The 24,157-nt window shown below is 42.0% G+C and overlaps 2 protein-coding genes across 2 annotated transcripts in view; both read right to left on the bottom strand.

Moving 5' to 3' along the window:
* The window catches only part of sult2st3 (sulfotransferase family 2, cytosolic sulfotransferase 3), a 340,324-nt gene that overhangs the window by 20,787 nt on the left and 295,380 nt on the right, over positions 1–24,157 (bottom strand). The window lies entirely within an intron of this gene.
* LOC311041694 (lipid scramblase CLPTM1L-like) overlaps positions 16,103–24,157 on the bottom strand; it is a gene marked incomplete at its 5' end in the record, with an annotated part of 11,935 nt that continues 3,880 nt past the window's right edge. The window contains 14 exons of the mRNA XM_084052174.1: positions 16,103–16,226; positions 16,805–16,935; positions 17,140–17,184; positions 17,967–18,022; positions 18,130–18,164; positions 18,476–18,558; positions 18,661–18,711; positions 19,913–19,978; positions 20,477–20,580; positions 21,311–21,395; positions 21,512–21,606; positions 23,094–23,211; positions 23,575–23,653; positions 23,907–24,034. Coding sequence (XP_083908300.1) covers positions 16,163–16,226; positions 16,805–16,935; positions 17,140–17,184; positions 17,967–18,022; positions 18,130–18,164; positions 18,476–18,558; positions 18,661–18,711; positions 19,913–19,978; positions 20,477–20,580; positions 21,311–21,395; positions 21,512–21,606; positions 23,094–23,211; positions 23,575–23,653; positions 23,907–24,034 — 1,140 coding nt within the window. The 3' untranslated portion in view covers positions 16,103–16,162. The remainder of the gene's footprint in view (positions 16,227–16,804; positions 16,936–17,139; positions 17,185–17,966; positions 18,023–18,129; positions 18,165–18,475; positions 18,559–18,660; positions 18,712–19,912; positions 19,979–20,476; positions 20,581–21,310; positions 21,396–21,511; positions 21,607–23,093; positions 23,212–23,574; positions 23,654–23,906; positions 24,035–24,157) is intronic.

The following is a 24,157-nucleotide window of genomic DNA, read 5'->3' as shown; positions in this document are numbered from 1 at the left end:
GTGGAGATTTTTACTAAATGCACGTTTTCTGCCATTAAATGTCAAATGGATATGAAACTAGAACAGTGGTAAAGGACGACTTCACCGATTTTCAACCTATCTTCATATAATTGGTCCTCACTAATACTCATGATAAAATAGTACAATTTTTTTCTACTTGGTCTGTGTCTCATTGGAGGGCTGTGGACAGTCCAGAAACCCGTCTACCAGTGACATCATCGTTAGGCAGGATTTTTTTTTCCAATAAATTTCACATTTCTTATTTAGATTTTTATCAACATGAGAACAATGGCTTATTTTATTGCATTGCAACTTTCCAGGAATAGAAAGCCTGCTATTTGCTTGGATTCCCCATTGATGTCACTGGTAGACGGGACTCTGAACTGTCCACAGCCCTCCTCTGAGACACAGAGAGTAGATTTTTTTTTTTACCATTTTATCATGAGTATTTAGTGAGGACCAATTATATGAAGATAGGTTGAAAATCGGTGAAGTCGTCCTTTAACCTTTTCAGGCCGTGACCCCCCCAAATAATCATATTTTAACTGGGGACCCCCCACCCTGACAAACACTTGGCTAGTAGTTGAGGCATTACATTTTGTTTGACTCGGTTCCACAGATACAAATTGTGAAAATAGCCGATCTACAAGCCCACAACGCCTCGTGTTGTGAGGCGTTGTGGGCTTGTAGATCGGCTATTTTTTAAATCCTTCCCTCTTTCTTTTATTATTCAACAATTAGGCCAATGTTTGACCAGTGTTTTACAGTTTGTTGATTAGCCTACTTTTGATGCAGAAATGGTCTTTTTCTTTTCTTTCTTTCTTTCTTTTTTAGGTATTAAAAAGGACTTAAAGGTCCTTAAATTGTCACTTCACTGTCATCTGGGGACCCCCCTGGGGGTCCCGACCCTCAGGTTGAGAACCTCTGAACTAGAGGACAATTAGCTGACCCCAAGTTAATTATTGGGTCAGGCGAGGACAAGCAAGCATTACAACTTTTAATGTAGTTGCGATGAGTCTCCTCTAGGGCATGGACATGTTCTATGTCTGATGTAGGTTTGCTTTACATACATGTAGCCTACTGCCGCTGGCTATTGTGCACATAGTAAATATTAATATGTATTATTATTGTCTCTGCTGCTCAATGTCCACTATGGAATTCATACACACAGCTAGAGAGAGATATAGACAGACATTTTTAACATTTTTAATGTTAAACATTAAATATTTGTAAAATGTTTTTAAGTAAAGTAAAATCCATGTCATTTTGGGGCATAAACAAGAAGTTGAAGAATAGAATTAAGTCTGATAGTGATGTACACATGTTCACCACAAGCTGGCATGGTGGTGACCGACAGTTCACAGCGTAATATGTTGTGAGCTTGTAGATCTGCTATTTACACTGCACTGTATGTACTGTACACCTAGTATGACTTCTCCAGAAAAGAGACGGTAGGGTTCAAGTGGTTAATAAAAGTATTCAGGGATAAAGGAGGGTAAACCTATTTATTTGTATTTTATTATTATTAATAATTATCTTTTGTAGCAGCTACAAACGTCAGATGTATCTTTGTATCTTCATGTCGCTGGCTTCCATTGAAAATGAATGGTAGACTATCTTTGTAGCTGCCAGTGTGATCTCAGCATTAATGCCATTCACACTTCCCTGACAATAATTAAAATATCAATAATAATGACTAATACATTTTCCTTCAGAAAGATCTCTCTCACCTGCTGTATCAGACAGGTTGTTGTATTTGGTCTTCCATTGGTCTCTGTCCAGGGTCATGCTGTCAAAGCTGGTCTTCCATTGGTCTCTGTCCAGGGTCATGTTGTCGTAGTTTGCCTGTAACTCCTTAATGGCTGAATTACCAAAATGTGACAATAGACAAAGACTCAGCTGTTGCTACAGTTAAGATGCAATCAACGCAAATATGCGTTAAATTTACATGTTTTACATTAATGGAGGAGTGTTCATGTAGGCCTAATGTAGACTGCTAGCCTATACTGCACAGAGAGAGAGAGAGAGAGAGAGAGAGAGAGAGAGAGAATTAGGTTAGGGTTAGGTTATTACGGGGCCAGGCTGCTAGCATGGCTCCGTTTTGATATTGGCATTATTTTTACGGGGCCAGGCTGCCAGCATGGCCTTGTTTTGATATTGGCATTATTCTGTTTATGGAAAATCCGCCGCCAAGAAGTTGTCGGCATAGGTCCAGGTTTAAGTGTTAAACGTTTCGTGCTGATTGCTCAAAAATCCCAGGAGGAGATAGATTTTAACTATGTTAAACTATGGTGTTCTGAACGAGAAGAAAAGGACGCTCTGCATCCAAATTCCGCCGATTTTCCCCGTTTTTTTTCCTCTCACACCGTTAGGAGAAGCCCCCCACGGTTGGTGCCCTGTGCTGCGCTGCTTTTATCTGCCAGATTTGGACATTCGTGGCATATTTGGCACCTCTACGATGTGTTCATCAGTGCCTCTAACAGCCGCTGCTGGCTGCGTGCACGCAGCGAGGCAATGCGAGGCGATGCGAAGCGAGACTCACACAATCACGTGAAGCATGCGTCTCCTCTCCCTGTGCCTAATGGCTGTACATGGGGCCGACGCGTGCTTTAGAGTGATTGTGTGAGTGTGGCTTCAGGAAGTAAATTCCTAGCCTCGATCTCCAGGCTTTTATTTTTTATTTTTGCTAAAAAATAAAAGCTTGGAAATTCCTGTCCCAGCTGTTGGTACGCAAAAGCGCCTCGCGTCGTCTGATGTGGTGCGCATTATTTATTTTGGGTGCGCATGCGCACCTGCGCACCAGTTATGTGCACCCCTGGTCATTCCAAATATCACTGAAACCAATCTTACTCCAATTGGCCAAAAGGGGGGCGCTATAGCAATTTTTTGAAAATCCAAACTTTAAACAGGGGTAAGTCATGCCTGGTTTGGTCGAAGGTCGTAAAACTTGCTTATACTTGTGCCTTGACTCATGAGGAACACATGTATCACTTTGACCAGTAAGCTCCGCCCTTAGATTTTCCGCAATTTTGAGCAGTTTGAAAAACACTTGTTTTTGGCAGTTCTGGCTTAACCGTGAATACGCTCTTAACGAAACTCGGCCATATGGTAGATGGTCATGAAAAACTATCAAGAAATAATTCTCACACTCATTCGTCAAAGGTAGGCGCTATAGCACTCAATTGAAAGTGCCAACTTTGAACAGGTACAACTCATGCCCTGTTTGACCTACAGCCATGAAACTTCAATACACACGTCTCTTCATGCCCGACAACTTTCGTGGTCTGACTTTTGACCTCTGACCTTTAGATCTCCCACCATTTTGAATTATACAAAAAAACATTCTTTGGCTCTTAAAAGCTTAATTTTTTCACTTATGGAAAATCCGCCGCCAAGGTGTTGTCGGCATAGGTCCAAAGTTCAAGTGTTAAACGTTCGAGAGAGAGAGTTTGTGCAGATTGCTCAAAAATCCCAGGAGGAGATGCAGTTTTATGACAATTATTCATCTGCCCCTAACACATACATGCAGACTCACATTTCTTTGAAACTTTGCAGTAATGTAGAGGGTCATTCGAAATATCACTGAAACCAATCTTACTCCAATTGGTCAAAGGGGGGCGCTAAAGCAATTTTTTGAAAATGCGAACTTTAAACATTCAAAAGTCATGCCTCGTTTGGCCGAAAGTCGTGAAACTTGCTTATACTTGTGCCTTGACTCATGAGGAACACATGTATCACTTTGACCAGTAAGCTCCGCCCTTAGATTTTCCGCAATTTTGAGCAGTTTGAAAAACACTTGTTTTTGGCAGTTCTGGCTAAACCGTGAATACGCTCTTAACGAAACTCGGCCATATGGTAGATGGTCATGAAAAACTATCAAGAAATAATTCTCACACTCATTCGTCAAAGGGTGGCGCTATAGCACTCAATTGAAAGTGCCAACTTTGAACAGGTACAACTCATGCCCTGTTTGACCTACAGCCATGAAACTTCAATACACACGTCTCTTCATGCCCGACAACTTTCGTGGTCTGACTTTTGACCTCTGACCTTTAGATCTCCCACCATTTTGAATTATACAAAAAAACATTCTTTGGCTCTTAAAAGCTTAATTTTTTCACTTATGGAAAATCCGCCGCCAAGGTGTTGTCGGCATAGGTCCAAAGTTCAAGTGTTAAACGTTCGAGAGAGAGAGTTTGTGCAGATTGCTCAAAAATCCCAGGAGGAGATGCAGTTTTATGACAATTATTCATCTGCCCCTAACACATACATGCAGACTCACATTTCTTTGAAACTTTGCAGTAATGTTGAGGGTCATTCGAAATATCACTGAAACCAATCTTACTCCAATTGGTCAAAGGGGGGCGCTAAAGCAATTTTTTGAAAATGCGAACCTTAAACAGGCAAAGGTCATGCCTCGTTTGGCCAAAGTCGTGAAACTTGCTTACACTTGTGCCTTGACTCATGAGGAACACATCTATCGTTTTGACCAGTAAACTCCGCCCTTAGATTGTACGCAATTTTGAGCAGTTCTAAAAACACTTAAACCCAGGATTTTTCAGCTATTTGCGTGAAACTGTGTCATCTGGGTGAGCACCTTTTTCACAAGTCCAGGTCTGTTGGCCCAATGGCTTTTCTCTAAAGTATCGGCCTCGCAACCACATAGTCGTCGGTTCAAACCCCACCTCAAGCAGGTTACTTTTCAATTGCATTGCACACAGCACGACTGCATCAATCAGTGCAATTGTTAAAGAGTATGTTTTTTTTCAATGTATGACATGCGGGTGCAATACGTTAGTCCGACAGCGCATTCCTCCGACAGCGCAGTGCTCCGACATTAAACAGTAAACCCGAACCAAACCCGCACCCTAACCCTAACCGCACGCGGATGCCACATAGTCGGAGAAAAGGTCTGTCGGATTAACGCATGCCTCCCTGACATACTTCATTGTGAAAATAGCCGATCTACAATCTCACAACTTTTCAGATAGCAACGCTTTGTGAGCTTGTAGATCGGCTGCTTTCCGGTTTGTGAACGAGTGATCTTAGTGTTAGTGAAACAGGGGTTTGGTTCATGACAGAAGGCAAGAGTGTATGATCTTCAACAGGCATAACCCTGGACAAAGCTATAGCACTGTAAGGTAGTGTTGCAGCCTGTGAGTCCGAAAGTTCAGAGTTCGATTCCTGTTAATGGCAATAGGTTGAGATATCCAATCAATCCATTCTGTTTCCATGTCTCTCTCTTCAATCCATTCCGTTTCCATGTCTCTCTCTCTTCAATATATTCCGTTTCCATGTCTCTCTCTCTCTCTCTCTCTCTCTCTCTCTCTCTCTCTCTCTCTCTCTCTCTCTCTCTCTCTCTCTCTCTCTCTCTCTTCAATCTATTCCGTTTCCATGTCTGTATAAATATTGAATTAGAACTTTTATTTATTTTTTCCTGAAAAGTAAAAGTTTGACAGCGGCGATATGTAAGTTGTGTAATAATTGGTCGGTGGGAGTTAATTATTTGAGTACAGTAGTAAGTTCATTAAAGTGAGGACTATTTGATCTTCAGAACATGTATATAGTTTGCTGTGATTTTCAAAAATTATCAAAGCTATAAACATATATGCACACACATAGTAACAGGTATGTACATGAGGTTAGACATGCAGCAGAAAGGTGAGGTTACAAACAGTAAGGTGTAGCAGTGCAGCACTAGAAGGTTTTTAAACATGAAGGTTTCATACTGTACCTGCATTCTGTTTTTTCAGTTCCTCCACACTGGCAGTGAGCCTGGTTTCTATGGTGGACAGCTGAGCAACATGGGCTGAAATCAACACAACCTTAATATTAATTCAACCATAAACACACATGAAGTTTCATTTGAGTGGGTATGCTTTACATACAGTAAATGACATTATCAACACAGTATCTGTTCTCAAATGTTTAAAATAAATGATAAGTCATTCAACAACCACACGTAATTCTGAAGGGATTGTCTGTCATTCATACTCTCTCTCTCTGTAATCTAAGTCTGATTATTCATTCCTTGTGCCAATTATCTTCATCCGCCAATAATCAAATTGCACAACTTGAAATGTCGCCTATGTTTACTGTCCTGCTAAGCCAAAGTGCAGTAACTACGTTTTTGGACACACCGACTATTTGTGTATCCCAAAGGTCAAATTAGCCTTAGTGATTTGGGGGATAAACAATTACCTCAAGAGCAGATGTACAAATGTACAATTAGTGTAATATATATCACTTATATGCCAATATCTCATATTAGAGAGAGAGAGAGAGAGAGAGAACAGACAGACAGACGGACGGACGGACGGACGGACGAACAGAACAGAACAGAACAGAACAGAACAGAACAGAACAGAACAGAACAGAACAGACCAGACAGAGAGACAGACAGACAGTTATTGCTCGTCCAAAAAGGTCTTGTCTCACAGTAAAAACGCTAGCCTCTCCATTAAGGGGTTAAAAGTTGGTACTGTACGTGTGTTGCACAGTTGTTTGTGGTGCTGGGTGCACAGATAGGCTATGTGAACATCCTTGTACCAGTGCAAAGTCCTAAGGTGAGGTTACAAACAGACAGACAGACAGACAGACAGACAGAGACAAAGTTATTGCTCGTCCAAAAAGGTCTCGTCTCACAGTAAACACGCTAGCCTCTCCATTAAGGGGTTAAAAGTTGGTACTGTACGTGTGTTGCACAGCTGTTTGTGGTGCTGGGTGCACAGACAGGCTATGTGAACATCCTTGTACCAGTGCAAAGGCCTAAGGTGAGGTTACAGACAGCAGCAGGTGCAGAACATAAGGTGTAGTGGCACTAGAACATGTTTGTCAAACATGAAGGTTTCATACCTGCATTCTGTCTTTTCAGTTCCTCCACTTGGGTCTCACTGGCAGTGAGCCTGGTTTCTACGCTGGACAGCTGAGCAACATGAGCTGAAATCAACACATTAATATCGAATCAATCACAAATACACATGACGTTTCTTTTGAGTGGGCAAGCTTTCCCATGTTGATTATATAAACCAAACATACAGTAAATTACATTATCAACACAGTATCTGTTCTCAAATTATTCAAATATATGAAAGCTAAAATAAGTCATTTTTTCAATCATCCACCAATAATCAAATTGCACAACTTGAAATGTAGCCTTTACGTTTACTTCTCTTGCTTAACTCTCTGTTTCTCCTTCTCACTCTCCGGCTCTCTCCGGCGAGAGAGAGAGAGAGAGAGAGAGAGGAATTCATTGCCCGTCCATAAAGGTCTCGTCGCACAGTAAATACGCTAGCCTCTCCATTAAGGGGTTAAAAGTTGGTACTGTACGTGTGTTGCACAGCTGTTTGTGGTGCTGGGTGCACAGATAGGCTATGTGAACATCCTTGTACCAGTGCAAAGGCCTAAGGTGAGGTTACAGACAGCAGCAGGTGCAGAACATAAGGTGTAGTGGCACTAGAACTTGTTTGTCAAACATGAAGATTTCATACCTGCATTCTGTCTCTTCAGTTCCTCCACTTGGGGCTCACTGGCAGCAACATGGGCTGAAATCAACACAACATTAATATGAACTCAACTCGTAAATACTAAATACACATGACGTTTCATTTGAGTAGTTTAACTTTCTCATGTTGATTATTATGGATCAAACATACAGTAAATGACATTATCAACACAGTCTGTAGCATGTACTAGCTAGCCTATGTACATGGAGGATGTGGCAGAACTGTCACTGTGGTGCCAGGAAAACAGAGAGAGAGAGCGAGAGAGAGAGAGAGGGGGGGAGAGAGAGGGGGGAGAAAGAGAGAGAAGGGGGGGAGAGAGAGAGAGAGAGGGGGGGAGAGAGAGAGAGGGGGGAGAGAGAGAGAGGGGGGGGAGAGAGAGAGAGAGAGAGAGAGAGAGAGAGAGAGGGGGAGAGAGAAAGAGAGAGTCATGACTCCCCCTTATGAACATATTGCACAAGTCACCACATCTCTCCCAATAACATCGGCAACTAATCTGAACAAAATGTCTCTGAAAGTTAACACACAGTCTGCCTGTTAGTTCATTGAGACTAAAGCTTTTATTGTTTTGTTTACAGCTAATGGATACAAATATGGTCATTACGGTGGTCAGTACATTTATTTTTCTGTAGTCTACATATCTGATATATTATTTATTTGAACAGCATCAGTGTTAAAACGTGTTCACTAATCATGAAGTGAGGAATACCTGCACCGAGTCTGTTGAGTTCCTGCACTTGGTTGTCGCCGGCAGCCAGCCGCTCTCTCACCTGAGCCAGCATGGTGGCCAGGCTGTGCATCTTGTCCCTCACTCCTGTCAACTCTCGCCACATGTCAGCCATGGAGGGGGTTGCTGGTTCAACGCCGCTCTGTCTCGCGTTTACCAATCCACTGTCTCCCTGAGCCCCAGCCTCACGCACACACAACAACAACACGAGCAACGCTCTGTGAGCCTTCATTCTGAAACACAGTCTGTGTAGATGTTGTTCCAAGGGTGACTCCAGTTATTTAGTTTCCCAGCTATGTTGTCTTGTTATTTCTTTTGGAGGGGGGTGTGAATGGGTACTAGGGCTAACATTGGTTAGATAGTTCAAGGGGAGGAACAGGGCTTTTAGAGAGAGGGGGGAAATGTAGGAGGAGTTAGTGTTGTTGTTGTTTTGGAAGAGATAGTGCAGACATTCATGCCTCCATTAGACTGTTGCAATAATTTCAAGGACCCCCAGTTTGCTCCTGTATAACTCAACTGTAAGGTTCCACTTGGTTTCTAATTAATTAATGTGTTACCCAGGGACCTCGTGGGACCTCCTCAAGGACTCCTGGGTCCCCTAATAATAATAATAAATATAGCTGCAAGCAGCGATAATACGGGGCCAGTGAAAAGAGAGAGAGAGAGAGAGAGAGAGAGAGAGAGAGAGAGAGAGAGAGAGAGAGAGAGAGAGAGAGAGAGAGAGAGAGAGAGAGAGAGAGAGAGAAGCAGGAATGAAGAACCAAGAATGAAGCGCAAAGTGGAAACGGAATAGATTGAAATTGAGAAAAAGAAAATGATTCCAACAGGTGTAACTACTTTTCAGCTCAAGCCAGCTGAGGTGGTCATACATAGGACGCAGGGGGGCAATCCCAGGGTTAAGAACCTCACTCATGGACACCTCAACCTATTGCCATTGACAGGAATCAAACTCTCGACCTTCGGACTCACAGGCTGAGACGCTACCTGTAGTGCTACAGCTTTGTCCAGGCTGAAGTTGTCTGTTGAAGATCATAAACTTTTGCCTTCTGTCATGAACCAAGCCCCTGCTTCACTAACACTAAGATCACTCGTTCACAAACCATTTACCAATGGAGAAATTGTACGTCTCCTCGGAACCGAAACTGGTGAAAGTAGCCGATCTACAAGCTCAGAAACACGTTGCTATCTGAAAAGTTGTGAGATTGTAGATCGGCTATTTTCACAATGAAGTATGTCATACATTGAAAAAACATACTCTCAAATAATCATTTCAGGTTATCTTTAACAATTGCACATGCATTAATTGACACATTCATGTTGTGTGCAATGCAACTTAAATTAAGTCTGCATGAAGTGAGGTTTAAACTCGCAACCTTGCGGATGTGAAGCAGACGCTTTAGCGAGAAGCCATTGGACCAACAGACCTTATCCAGTGAAAAAGGAGATCAGACAGATGATACAGTTTCAGGCAAAGCTGTACCATTGATATGATTTTTCATGTCATCTACAATATATGGACGTGTATTATGCCATTTTCAGATGGGTCCACATGAGACTGTATGTAGTTTTTCATGTCAGGCAGATCCAAACCGAACAGCGAACAGAGTGACAGAGCAACCACGTATTTTAAAATAGATGAATAAACAGAATACATTGATGCACAACACATGGTCTGAATTGTCTTGTGGTGTCTGTTGTCTGCCGGCCTGGCCCCTGCACTCATAGTCACTCATAGGCTATAGTATGTTCACACTGACAGCCTAAATCAGATTTTTGGTCTATCCAGATTGGGTTTATCAGTGTCTCAGTTTGGACATTCGGGCACTAAAGATGGATTTATACTAAATCGTACGACCTTGTCGCTTACCGAAAATAGCCCAATATAAGCTCACGCCGTGATACAGCGCATTGAGCTTGTAGATTGGCTACTTTCAGTAAGCATTACTAATGCCTATGTCGTTAATGTTGTTACCACAGCAACCAACGCAGAAAGATCGACGATGTTTGAATGCACAAATCCGATCTGATCACTGAGCAAATAACACAAATAACAGATTTGAGAAACATCAGATATGTCTGCAGTCTGAAGAAAGCCCTAATCACTCATAGTAACATTATTAGCCTTGGATCAAGACTATCTTTTATCGAGTCTGACTTTTACTTAAGTATCTATGATAGATACTGGTATGCAAATGTCAAAATCGATAAAATACATCTATGATATTCTTAATCCAAGGCTATCCTCACGTAATAAGACCTGAGGCCGATTCCATAAATGACTTCTAAATCAGTGGTTCTCAAACTTTTTCGTGCCAAGGACCCCCCAAAATGATATTTGCCCCCCCCCCCCCTCCACCCCATCTGAAAAGAGTGTTTGCCAGGGACCCCCAGAAGAGATTTGTTAAAAAAAAAAAAAAAAAAATCCAAATAAAGCTAAAGCAGATGTACAAGCTTGTGACGCGGTGTGAGCTTATCTGCTATTTTTTGAGAACCATTGTTCTAAACCACTGTCCTAAATCCTAAGAGTTTTCTGAAAAACTTGTGTTGACATATTTTTATGATTTATTATTTCTATATACAGAAGTGAATTCAGTCAGGGAACATTCCTGCGGTGAGATTTACAGCATTTATTTTAGCAGGTGGTTGTACAGTTGAATTTGCAGTTGAGGGTTCTCATCCTGCGCTAAAGAAGCATGCACAACACTGTGCACGGGAGTGCACAGAACAAGCATTTTGCCATGATGATACGGTAGACAATGTCAAATATACTGTAAGTGATATGTATGTATTATGGATCCACTACATGGTGCCCCACTGTAAGCAATTCCAAGTTTCGTTGTTCCTGAAATGTGTTACAGATAGAAACTTGATATAACAATATGCCCCTCCAATATGCGTACTACAGCTCATAGTCGCTGCATAACAGAAGCAGCATGAAGCAGGCTTCCCCTAAAAAAAAATCATCCTCAGTAGAGTCCTAAATACCAAGATGGTGGACAATATCATTCCAATTCTTATAGGTCTTTACACTGGCTCCCTGTCTGTCAAAAAATATATATTTCAAAATACTGTTGGTTTATAAAGTACTGAATTGTTTAGGGCGAAAATACATTTCTGATTTCTGCTATAGTACATCACGGACCATCCAGTCCAGACCTCTCAGGTCGTCTGAGACAGGTCTGCTTTCTGAACCCACAGTCAGAGTTACATGTCGTCACCTTGCTAAACTAATGGCCTAAGTCGTTTTTTGAGGAAAATTATATTTTTGCCTAAGTCAGCTCCTCATGACACTGGCCACCTCTGGTAAAATCGCCTCTATCCTAATTGAAAAGGATCATGCTGTTCACTCCCCTTTTAATATAATGTCCTAACTCCCTAGTGTGACTTAGGCCAAAATAGGCCTTTTTTTGGCCTAAATCACATCGATGGCCAAAACGCAAAACCTCCTAAGTGCAAATTTCATGATTTTCAGATTTCACTGTGGATGAGGACTATAGGCTATGCTGCACATGCTCAGTCTGTCTGCAAGATAGTCCCGCCCCTCATTTTGTCAGAAAAGTCATTTGACTAAAACCTCCTATCTTGTTCAGTGCTAATTAGTGTTAAAATGTTGAAGCGCAAAACCTCTTATCTGCACCAGAACTAGTTGAGCAGCAGACAGAGCTGAAACTTTAGAATGCTGTGTTATGTAGACCATCTAAATGTCTTTCAGTTTGTACAAATCAATTATTTTCAAAATAAAAAAGTGTCTTCCACCCTTACTATTTAAGTATTTGTTAGTAACTGTCAAGTTAATTGCATTGCCTTGTTGATTGCTAATGATTAGTGTCAGGTGGTGAAACTTTTATCACACCAAGAGTGTGAGTTGATCAAAAATGTGATTGGTAATACTTGTTACAGTACTGTAGAATGTCTTGATCTCAAAATGAGCATAAAAACATTATTTATTAATTTATAAGCCTAACTGTTTCTAGGTAAAAACCTCCTATGTGCATCTATGTAGATAGGAGGTCATTTTTAGGTATAGATAGGAGGTTTTGAAGTTGAACATTTTGAACTTGTGGCTAGAGGTTGTCATTGCTGCTTAGATGTGAACATCCATGTTGTGATTTTGTATTAAATGCAGATCAAAATCACACGTGAACACCGTGGCAGCCAACAACCCTGTGAGAATATTGTGTTGTGTCGGTTGGGGGGTATGAGGGTATGGGGGTGGGATGGGGTTTGGAGTTATGGGGTGTGGGGTGGCGGTTGGGGGGTTATGGGGTGGGGGGTGCATGAGGGCTTGGGTGGGTGGAGTTTGGGGGTTGTGGTGTGTTGGTTGGGGGCATGGGGACCGGGGGTTCTGGGAGTGGGGGTAATGGATTGGATGGGATTTGGGGGTACGAGGGTATGGGGTGGGATGGGGTTTTGACTTTTGAGTTATGGGGGTTGAGAGGTGTGGGATGGCAGTTGGGGGGTATGGGGTTTGTGGGAGTGGAGGAGTATTGCAGGTGGTGGAGTTGGGGGGTAGAAGGTATGGGGGGGATTTTGTTGAGGGGGGCATAGGCAAGTTAGGCCAGATCATATAGGATAGGGTCTTTGCGATGCGAGAGTGTGGTCTAGCCAACACCAACTCGGGACTCCTGAAGTGGAATGGGGTTTTGAGTTATGGAGGTGGAGAGGTGTGGGCTGGCAGTTGGGGGGGGGGGTTGGGGTTTGTGGGAGTGGGGGAGTATTGCAAGTGGCGGAGTTGGGGGTAGAGGGTACGGAGGGGGATTATGTTGAGGCTGGCATGAGTCAGTTAGGCCGGATCATATAGAATAGGGTCTTTGCGATGCGAGTGTGGTCTAGCCAACACCAACTTGGGACTCCTGAAAAGCTGCCCTCCACACTCTCCTATCTAGCATCAGGGTTTTGAGCTCTACAGTGTTATTGGCTAAGCTGTTACGCCGAATGCATCTACGTAGGTGGTGCACTTCCTGTCTTTCCTGGCTTTGCCCTGGGTTGGCTCCCATAGTGTCAGTTTGCTTGCCATTAGTTACAGTATGGGTGCCTGACGCAGTGCCCTGCCTCATCCTTCTCTCTCTGACTTTGTCTGTGACACATGGTAGGTTCCCGTAGAGGACCACATTTCTGATTTGGTCCGTCCATGTGACTCCTAGTGCCATTCATAGCATTCTTGTGTAGACTCCATCCAAGGCCCTTTCCTGTTGTGCTGTGATGGTCCATGTCTCAGCCCCATACAGCAGTACTGACTCAACTGTAACTATATGAGCAGCCGCCTCTTGAGGTCTTCTCCCAAGTCTGATTTCCATACTCTCCTCATCCCATGCAAGGCATTCCAGTCAAGTGCCCCCCGGACCTTCAGGTCCTGCTCCATTGAAGCAGGACCAGCACTTGTGAGCTCAGGTTAATGCCTTGGAGGTGTCCGTCTTGGTGAGGTCGCCTGACTTTGGTACTGGATCGATGATCATTTTGCTCCACAGCTTCGGCAGCTCACTAGACGTGTGTGCTTGATGAAATCCAACACCACCTCGTCTATGGACACATACATCAGAACCTCTGCTGTCACTCCATCCTCCTCTTGCCTCACTTGATAGTAGCCTTGGCCCTCTGGTACTCATCCATGGTAAATGATCCATGATCTGGTATGGGAAGGTCATGGAAGACAAGAGCATCGGATCATCCTCTTCTTCTGCTGGTACCATGTTTCAACTCGTTCCTCTGCGCTTTCTCCCCAGATCTTGGAAGTCTGAGAAGAGCTTCTGCCAGAAATGTCATTGATGAGCTTCCAGCTCTTGCCATGCTTCTGTTTTGCATGCACCTTTTTAATGTCCCTGATATTTTGGGTCAGCTGTTTTTCGAGTTGCATACACTTGGTATAGCTCCTCCTTCCTCCGCTTATATTCCTCCCTCAGACCCTTTCCTTTTTGGTCAGCGACAAAGCCCCTGTGTGCTGCTCTCATCTCCTCCCTGGCTTTGGTGATTCTAGGGTCAAGGCATCCGTCTTTCCTCCTTGCTTATAGGCTCTTTAAGACATTCAATGATCTTACTTACATACTATTCCACTATCCACACTGGACACAAGGTTGGTGATCCAGTTGTATGAGTTAGGGGAGTTGGACAGCATGAGGGTTTGGGGGGTGTAGTGTGCTGGTTGGGGGGAATGGGGGTTGGTGGGAGTGGGGGGGTATTTCAGGTGGTGGAGTTGGGGGTAGAGGGTATAGGGGGGATTATGTCGAGGGGTGCCTGGGCCAGTTGTTTTCTAGTCCACCTAATTGCATTCCTGTTGTCCTTTTTGTACATTTTATTTGTAAGCACTTTCATTTTAGATTCTTGTTGTGAGCATTGCCCTGCAAACTTTGTTTTGTTTTTGAATAAAAAAACTGTATACAGTGCAGATTTTTTTGGAAGAAGGCGTATACAGTCTACTACCCATTCCATCCATTGAAAACGCACTAGCGCATACCCACAACCACACGCATTTCGTGCAGGGAATGATTATCGTATACCTCAACAACAAAAAAACTAGACCACACCACTGATGCAACTGTTTTCAGCTGTAAATGTATGTATTTGCAGCTAGTACTATTTGCCATTATGTAGTTAAGCAATCACTTTACATTGAATGCAAAAGCTCCTATCTGCAGAATTATCCAGGAAAAGTGGGGAAAAACCTCCTATCTGCATTTGCAATATGAAATCAGTGCAATTAACATATAATAATGTAATATAGTCCAGACATCCAGAAACGGTGTATTATGTGATGGGTTTCATTAAAAAATAGCATTGTGCAAAAAAAATACAACATTTTGTAGTTTTCTTTTTCATTTTCCCAACAATTAACATTTTTCAGATAGGAGGTTTTGCGTTTTGGCCATCGACATGGTTTTGTGACCAAATTATTTACTGATTTAGGCCATTTTGTAATTTTGTTTGCTTTTGTTTTTGGCCTAAGTCAGATTTAATCCTATTTAAACCAATTTAAATCTCTTATGTTACATAACTGACAAACAGTGTTATTTCTATTTAAATAGTCATAATTTGTCATTTTGGGTGAAATTATTAAGAAATATCATATAGTTTTGTTTTGGATCAGTTTTTTATTTTTCCTGAAAAACTTAAAAAAAATGACTTAGGCCATTAGTTTAGCAAGGCGACGATGTGAAGAAACAGCGTTCAGTATTTATGCACCACTTATCTGGAATAAACTTCCAGGAAACTGCAGGTCTGCTACATCTCTCGGTTTAATCAATACAAAAATAAGGGAATTTAATAAAATAAGTGCCATGCAATGCGTTGTGAGCTTGTAGATCTACTATTTCACTATTCTTTTCAAAAAAGAAATTGTCACATAACAAGAAAAAAAAAAGATTCAGTTTCCCCCCCAAAATCTGTTATTTCATTCAAATCAATTAAATTGATTCGTCCAATTAACTGTTGCACCGTTAAACACTTTTCAAAAGTTGTGCCCCAGATATTGGATATCTATCTAATCGCCTGCCTACTGTCTGTAAGACTAGTAAAAAGCTTCAATTAGATGATGAACACATGAGCCTGCAGTCTGTATTACTCTGCAGGTCAGTGTTCCTATACTTTAGTGCTTGTTAGCTCAGGTTTAGCTCACATAGCAGCTGGAGTGCTGTGCACACACACCCACTGTGCATCCAGCATTTCACACTGTTAGGTATTTAGCTGTTTAGCTGAGTATCCAGAGCGTCTTGTGGCTGTAGAATGATCGCAGGGTCAAACCCATCATTGTGAACACTGAGGATCAGAGCTACGGGTCTCCAGTTGGCCGTTTGTTAATTCAGTGCCAAAGATTCACTCGTTGGTCCGTTCACCCCTTATTCTTTTCTCCCTATACTCCTCACAGTCTTTAAAGGTTGATTTCATATCATTACAGTTCATTCCTCTGTTTGTTTTAAGGTCCATCCAGCAGGTGGCGTCATCACTGAGTCTTTATTTTCTTGCTGTGGACCCCTGGTTCCCTTCTGACCCTGGAGGCATAACACCTGTTAGAAACACATCAATATGCAAAAGAAAATGATATTGTTAGTCTGTATCCACATGAACCCTAGCCTAGCGTCCCGATTCTAGGGGCGAAACAACTTGTTAGATCTGCTATTTTCAGTGACGAAATTTGGTGTAAAGGGAATAAAGGAGGGCTATCGCCCTCTGGGGGACTCCTCCGGTCAACAAAGTATAAAAGCAGCAAAATAAGACTTGAATATTGAAATAAATATGTTTAACCAGCAGACAAAAACATAGGCTACTGTATCTTTTCATAATATATGGAACAGAGACAAGCATTCACATTTTGTTGTAAATAAGTTGTAAATAGTTATAATAAAATAAAAAAATGTTTTACATCATACATCACCAAACTGATTAGTCGAATGCTGTAATTTAATCAGTTAGATTTTCTGTAGATCGATTAACCAAAATTAATACCTTGAAGTGTGTGTGTGTGTGTGTGTGTGTGTGTGTGTGTGTGTGTGTGTGTGTGTGTGTGTGTGTGTGTGTGTGTGTGCGTGCGTGCGTGCGTGCGTGCGTGCGTGCGTGCGTGCGTGCGTGTGTGTGTGTGTCTTACCTGCGCTGGTAGAGGAAGATGAGGAAGAGGAGCTCGTCTCTGAAGCAGGAGAGCTGGTGGGAGGAGGAGAAGGAGAGAGCGGAGAGCCAGGAGACACAGGAGAAGATGTCTGACACGAAGGTGTTCATCCCCTAGAGGAGGAGAGGAGAGGAGAACAATCATTTTCAGCAGATATGGTTATCATAGTAGAGACTTCAAGCAACACCGTCATTTAAACGTAATCAATGTATTGGTTTCTTTGCTTGCAGATGTCCTCTTTTTGTTACTGATCGCAGAGCACATGTCTATAAGTAGTGGATAATGAGACCCAGTGAGATGTGAGAAGCAGAACTCACTCTGTACATCAGAACAGTCCCCTGTAGATGATCCACAGACTTCAACTAGAGAGAGAGAGAGAGAGAGAGAGAGAGAGAGAGAGAGAGAGAGGAGAGGGGAAATGGGGGTAGTATGAAAGAGAGGGATGAAAGTGTGTAGAAGAAAGGAACACACATGCAGTGCACAGTATAACCTCTTGAGCCCTAAATATTTCATTGTATGACGAATAATAGCAAATTTAGCCAATCTACAAGCTCACAATGCATCGCGGTGCCATGCTATTTGTCATTTGCTAGTCCTCATACTTTTGACCATTCTTGTCCATTTTTGACACTGACCTTTGACCAATTTGATAAAGAAAAATCCTGACTCTACCCTCGACCCATCTGTCTAGTTTGTACCAGAGCCGTATAAGAGAGAGTCGCGTCACGCTTTGATCACGCCGCAAAGCGGGCTGCTATGGGCTGTAGTCCCAAACATTGGAACTTCCTCATTGAGATAGAGAGACAGAGCATTTCCGCATTCCATTCTTACAATGGGAGTCTATGCTTGTGACTCTTTACGGCTCTGGTTTGTCCCAAATCAAATAAAAACTGTATGTCAGACAGACAGACAGCTATAATCACTCTATTTTACTGATCAACTGTTATTGATGGTTTGGTCATTTTGAACACGTGGCTCATTTGATAAGGCTAAAAAAATACCACAACATCCTTCTTTTTTTTTTGTCTCATGTTTGTATTGTATCTCACTGACTTAATTGTCTGCTGTTTAGTGTTACTGTATGTGTATATTCTATACTGCTCTGGAATGTGTTCCATTATGTATATAGAACTCAGTTCCTCACCTTGTGGTTGACGTAAAGTTGTGGAGTCATGGACAGGAACCCGAAGGCATAGACTCCTGGTAGGAGAGGAAGGAGATCGGGTGAGCTCATTGGAGCATCGTTTTATTTGTATAAATAATGTCTGCATCAACAGTGATGATAATAGCGATGCAACATAACTCACCGGTCACCAGACTGTTGATTAACCAGGAGTAGTGACTGTGTCAACACAACATAGTGTTAACTGTGGTCCACAAGTGTGATATAAACAACATTTGTGTACTGTACTGTACTGTACTGTACTGTACTGTACTGTACTGTACTGTACTGTACTGTACTGTACTGTGCTGTACTGTAGGTTTGAAGTTACAATGGGTTTGTATAGGAAGTGGGCGTGTCTGATAAAATTAATATCAAATATCTAAATATCTACGTTAAAAGATCAGATCAACGTTAAAATGTCCCCAAACATGTTTGAACGTGAAATATCCCTGGCTTTAAGTGGTTAAACATCCAGAGATGAAGCTCACCTCTTGTAGCGCAGATAGACCAGGGAAAAGATGGCTCCACTGATACAGAGAGGATAGACCAGGTAGGACAGGTATCTCCATGCCTGGAGCAGAGAACAGAGAGTGTGAAGATCTAGTGTCTGCATGCACACAACTTCAGAAGTGACCGTATGGGATGCAATTTGGTCTACTGTAGAACATACTACCTGTGTGTCATACTCTACTGTCCTCCTTTCAGCCTCATCCAGCTTATTAACCTGCACACACACAGCAGGGAAGACGCTGTTATACAGTAGACCTGCTCTGTATTCAATACATTCAAATGAGATTAAAATACAGTTAACCACATGAACCCTGGCTATGTTGTGGTACGAACACTCAATGAAAATAGCCAGTCTACAAGTTCAGTGCTTGTAGATACTGTAGCCGATGTTAGATGCTTTAAAAGGAGGGGACCTAGTATAGAGAGGGGACCTAGTATAGTGTTTAGTGATCAATTGGTTTACTTTTGTTTTATTTTAAATAATGTGTATTGTAAATATTATTCAATATATGAATAATTCAATTCAATAAAGAACACATACACAAAATAAATAAACGATAAGTACAGTATTTAAAAGACAACACCAGATTAATAACAACAATAAAACTAGGGGAAAAAAGCCTATAAAGTGTTGCACACATCTCCTGCCACACCCCCTTTTGGGAAAATGTTCAACTTCAGATTTCCAAGTTCCAAGTGGTATTTGGAGGATTGTATTTATATACAGTATAAAATGACAGAAGATCATCATTATTTGATAAACAGGACATGGGTGTGGCCCAGGGGTACTTGGAGTGACTCCATGCTGAGATTGCTGACATTCCAAAAAACGGAAGTGGGTGTGGCCAGCGGAGGACTATATACTGCCAGTCCAGAAGATAATAATCAGTTCTTGCTTGCCCTATGACAAACCTTTCCTCAAGGTTTTGTGCAAATCCATGCACAGTTTTTGGCGATATCCTGCTAACAAATGGACAAACAGACAAATCGAGTGGCTGCAGGTGTAATGCCAGATTTTGCAACAGAAACAAGCGGTCAGGTCTATGAAAACAAGCCCAAAAGAAGCAACTAGGCCTTTCCTCTTTAGATTGAAAATAGCAGATCTACAAGCTCACAACGCGTCACATCGCGTTGTGGGCTTGTAGATCTACTATTTCTTTTTTAATATTGTGGAAAAAAGAAAATAATATGTGAATATTCTATATTAATAAGGTGAATAGACGCTCGCAGGACGCACCACGGTGGATTTGAACCCCCAACCTCCACGGTGGTAGGCCGGCACTTTACCAATGCGCCACCCGAGCGCTCGGCTTACCCCTGTGAAACTCGGTTGCTGGAGGTAATTAAGGTAATAAAGGTCGTTATAAGTGAGATCTGTCCTAAGCAATAATGTAGAACTGAACTATGAAACTCACATGGATGACTGAACTGCCTCTTCGCCACCGCAGTTGAATGTTAAACACTTTGAACATCTTCCACACCTGAGAAGACAAACACAATCCAGTCAGTCAGGCACTCAAATGCTTTGATTGATTGATTGACAGTCAGTCAGTCAGTCAGTCAGTCCAGTGGTTTTCAACCAGTGGTCCGGTCCGGGGACCACCTTTGGTCCTTGAGGGAGTACCAGGGGGTCCCCAGCTAAATTAGTTAACATAGCGTCACAATCATTTTTAACCACTTAGCTTTGGCTATTCAAAAATAGCAGATATACAAGCTCATAGCGCGGCTATGAGCTTGCAGATCTGCTATTTTTGAAAAACCTTGAAAAAGTGTGCATATCTTTGAATATTTATGTCTTTTAAAGCGAAAATGTACTGATATCTTTGCTTCTGGGGGTCCCTGGCACAACACATTTTCAAATGGGGGTCCGCGGCCAAATGTATATCAATTTAGGGGTCCTTGGCATGAAAAAGGTTGAAAACCACTGAGTCAGTCAGTCAGTCAGTCAGTTAGTCAGGTAGTGTGGTTGTGCTCAGTACCTCTACAGACGCTCCCAGGCCCACTGGAAGCAGAACCAGCAGACTGGTCTCACTGTCTAACAGGTGCAGGAACACCAGCAACGTGCTGAGACAACGCCACAAGACTACACACAGAGACAGAGAGAGAGAGAAAGAGCACTGTGAAGAACACTTAAAATAAATGACCCACAAGCTAACAACACTCACATTGTTGTTTTATTTTCGGCAAGTGTCACTGTAATACTTAAAGGTAGGGTAAGTGATTTTATTTGGTTAAAATAAGTGTTAAATAGCTCTATATTCTGATAGTACTCATTGCTATTGAGTGTTTGTTCAGTAAAAGGAGTCTCCTTGTCTCTCCAGCTCTTTATAAAACAGAAAATGCATTTTCGTTTCAGTTTCAGTTTTATTTCCAATTTTATCCAATCAGGATAGAGAACTCAATCAGGATATAGATTAAACAAGTGAAACTGGAAGTGATGACACTAAGAAATGAGCAGGCAAAAATGGAACTGGGACACTATACAAATGAAGCTTAAGAATTGGTACTTTCTCCTGATTGGCTGAGATTTTGACACCTACCGGAAAATTTATTTTCTGTTTATTAAAGAGCTGGAGAGACGGGGAGACTCCTGTTACTGAACAAACACTCTATAGCAATGATTACTATCAGAATATAATGCTTTAACCTTTTAACAAAATACTTTTTGTTTTAACCCAAAAATATCACTTACCCTACCTTTAAATATAAGTGGCTTTAGTCACTTTTATTGTTACTATATTCATAACTCGTGGACCATGTGATTATGGCAGTAATATTAAATGACTTGGATACTGATGACGTCATTATCTCACCTGACTTCCTTGACATTCCCAGCATACATTTTTTCTTCCTCCAGAAGCTGATGTCATTTTTAAGAGCCAGGAACTCACAGATAAGCTGGAAAAAAGAAAAAAAACGTCAATTAAAAGTAAGCAAGCAAGCATACATTTTAATTGGAGTATTGTTATTATTATTATTATTGTAGATGTACAGTAGTGTGATGGTGTTATTACATGTAGAGCTGTGACCCCTGCGGTCAGTAGAAGCAGATAGAGGTTGGAGCCCATCAGAGTTCCTTTGATCTCGTCTATGTTCTCCTCTGTGAATCCTGGACAGACACAGAGGGGAGTGTGAAGGGCCGTCCGCACAAGGAATGATATTTATAACGATAATGATAACATGGATTAAAAGCCAAATAAAATCTCACAACTGGGAAATTGTATGATTTGTGAAACATTGTGAAAGGAGTCCCCCCCCCCCCCCACACACACACCCACACACACACACACACTAGCACTGTTTCTTAAACAATTAACACATTATGTAAAATGATTTTAGTAGCCTAATATTGTTCCTGCTGTTCTACATACTGCCAACCAGGTGAAGAAATCACAGATTATGGCTTTAACCTTTGCTTTCATATGAAATGTCCGAGACTATTTAAGATGTTATGGAAGGTGCTTCTGAACATTTTGCTAGTTTGACCACTTCAAATGCTCCAATCTTACATTAATAACCGAAAATGCGACGCATTGAGAGCTTGTAGATCGGCTATTTTTGCTGTGCAACATGCTTCCCATAGAAGACATGCTGGCGTCTGTAGAATCCAAATGACTGAAATCAGTCGTTGCGACGGAGAACTTTAATCCATGTGATAAATGTGTTGTTCTAAAAATCGTGTGGATGGCAGAGTCCACACCACAACTATAACGACAGGGGCGAACAATGATGGTTGGGATCACTTTAAGAGCGATTGGACCACCGATAGAAACAGTGACAGCCAATACTGGGGGGAACTGGATTTAAAAGGCTTCACGTTCAACACGTTACTTGCGTTCCTCATGTTTACCAACGTTAATAGTCATCTTTAGAGTTATCATTCTTGGTGTGGAACGGCCCTTGAAGGCTCATCCAAACTGTCTCAACCCATGCTGGGCAAGACCTAGCCGGTTAAGTGTCTCTAAACGGAAGTACCGGAATTTGGCGGAAGTAGCGCCCAAGGAAATGACGTTTTACGAATCTGTTTACATTCTCTGCGATTTAAAGTAGTAGTTCACCCCAAAAAAATATTCATTTTCTATCCATTACACACCCCATGAAGACATGATATTTTTGTTTATGTCGCCAATCTAAGCCAATAATTTGATGACCGACGGAAAGGTGCTAATGTCTCCATTGAATCTCCTACCGGAGAATCTAATTATTGGCTTAGGAATGCAACAAAAACTAAAAAAAAGCCATGAGTTCAAGGCTTCATATGGTGTGTAATGGATAGAAAATAAGTATTTCTTTGGGTGAACTACTCCTGGCTCTGACACCAGGCTTTTCTTCTAGGAGATGAGGAAAGGATGGGAACGAGGCTAGACTCCCAACACATAGTCACCCAACAGCCTTCCCAACAGGATACAGAAATAGATGGACCACAATTAGCTTGGATCTAGTCCCATGGAATCGCTACCCACTCCATTAAGTGAATAATTGAATAGATAGCAAAATAGCATCACAATGTGGAACACACGTCAGTATAGATCAAAATCTGGGACACAATCATTCACTGGTCTGATGGCAGTCGCCCGGGCTGAGACAGTGACTCACCAAACTGGCGTAGAGAATAGACCACGTCATGCAGGTGGACCCAGATCCTGAACCTTCTCAGAGAGATCGCCTCATATGACACAGTTAGAGGCAACTGGACAGAACTACTGCTGATCTCCTAGAAATACGGAACCATATTCACAGAAAAGCTGAAATAGCAGATCTACAAGCTTACAGCGTCTCACTTTATGACGCGTTGCAAGCTTGTAGATCAGCTATTTCCGCTATTTACAAACATGTACGCATGTACGCACGTATGTACTATGTACGTATGTATAGGTACTAGGTAGGTAGGTACAGAGCCTTGTATTAGAGTTGCGTCTCCTCGGGAGCAGAAAACAGCACCGGTCACGTGGTTCATGTAAACTCAAAATAGTGACAAACGCTCATAGACTTCCGGTTCAGAGCTTTGTCACTATTTTGTGTATGGAGGTGACACAACTCTCCTTATATGGCTCTGGGTAGGTAGATATCATCTTACCATGAGATCATGGACTCTGAAGCTCAGTTCGTCGATCAGTAACAGGGGGAGGTAGGTCGACCTCCTGCCGTCCTGAGATCTGCACAGAGACAGTCACAGAGACATTCTCAGGTAACCTCGAGTTATTTTTGAGTGTTATTCTTTTTTTCATAGCATGTGTGTTTTTTTACAGACACAAACAGAAAAGATCGAGAGTCTGGAAAGTGAAGGACAAATGACACGCAGGGTTACACACATGTCACCAGATCAAAGGTCCAACACTGAAACATTTGGTTCATCACTAGTGATAGTGATTTACAGTATGTCTCTCTGTGGTGGATGGAGAGACCTACACCCTCATGTAGCGCCGCACGTCACTGGGAAGTCCCGCCTTGTTGAAGCTGAAGTCCTCAGACATCATCGTGATTGACAGTCGGGACCTCCAATGGGAAACAGGAAGGTCCGATTTGGGGGTGGGTTTCTGAACCAGACAAAAAGAAAACAATGACTTGTACAGGATTATACTATGTAGAGGTCAATAGAATTTTTACGGCATGGCCATATTCCTATAGCTGTCTAGAGCAGAGTCTGTCTGTATGTACTT

This window comes from Gymnoscopelus microlampas (genome assembly GCF_963454915.1).
Source record: "Gymnoscopelus microlampas genome assembly, chromosome: 3".
In the NCBI taxonomy this organism is placed as follows: domain Eukaryota; kingdom Metazoa; phylum Chordata; class Actinopteri; order Myctophiformes; family Myctophidae; genus Gymnoscopelus; species Gymnoscopelus microlampas.
Note: the sequence above shows the minus strand (reverse complement) of the source record. Positions and strands in the feature narration are given on the sequence as shown.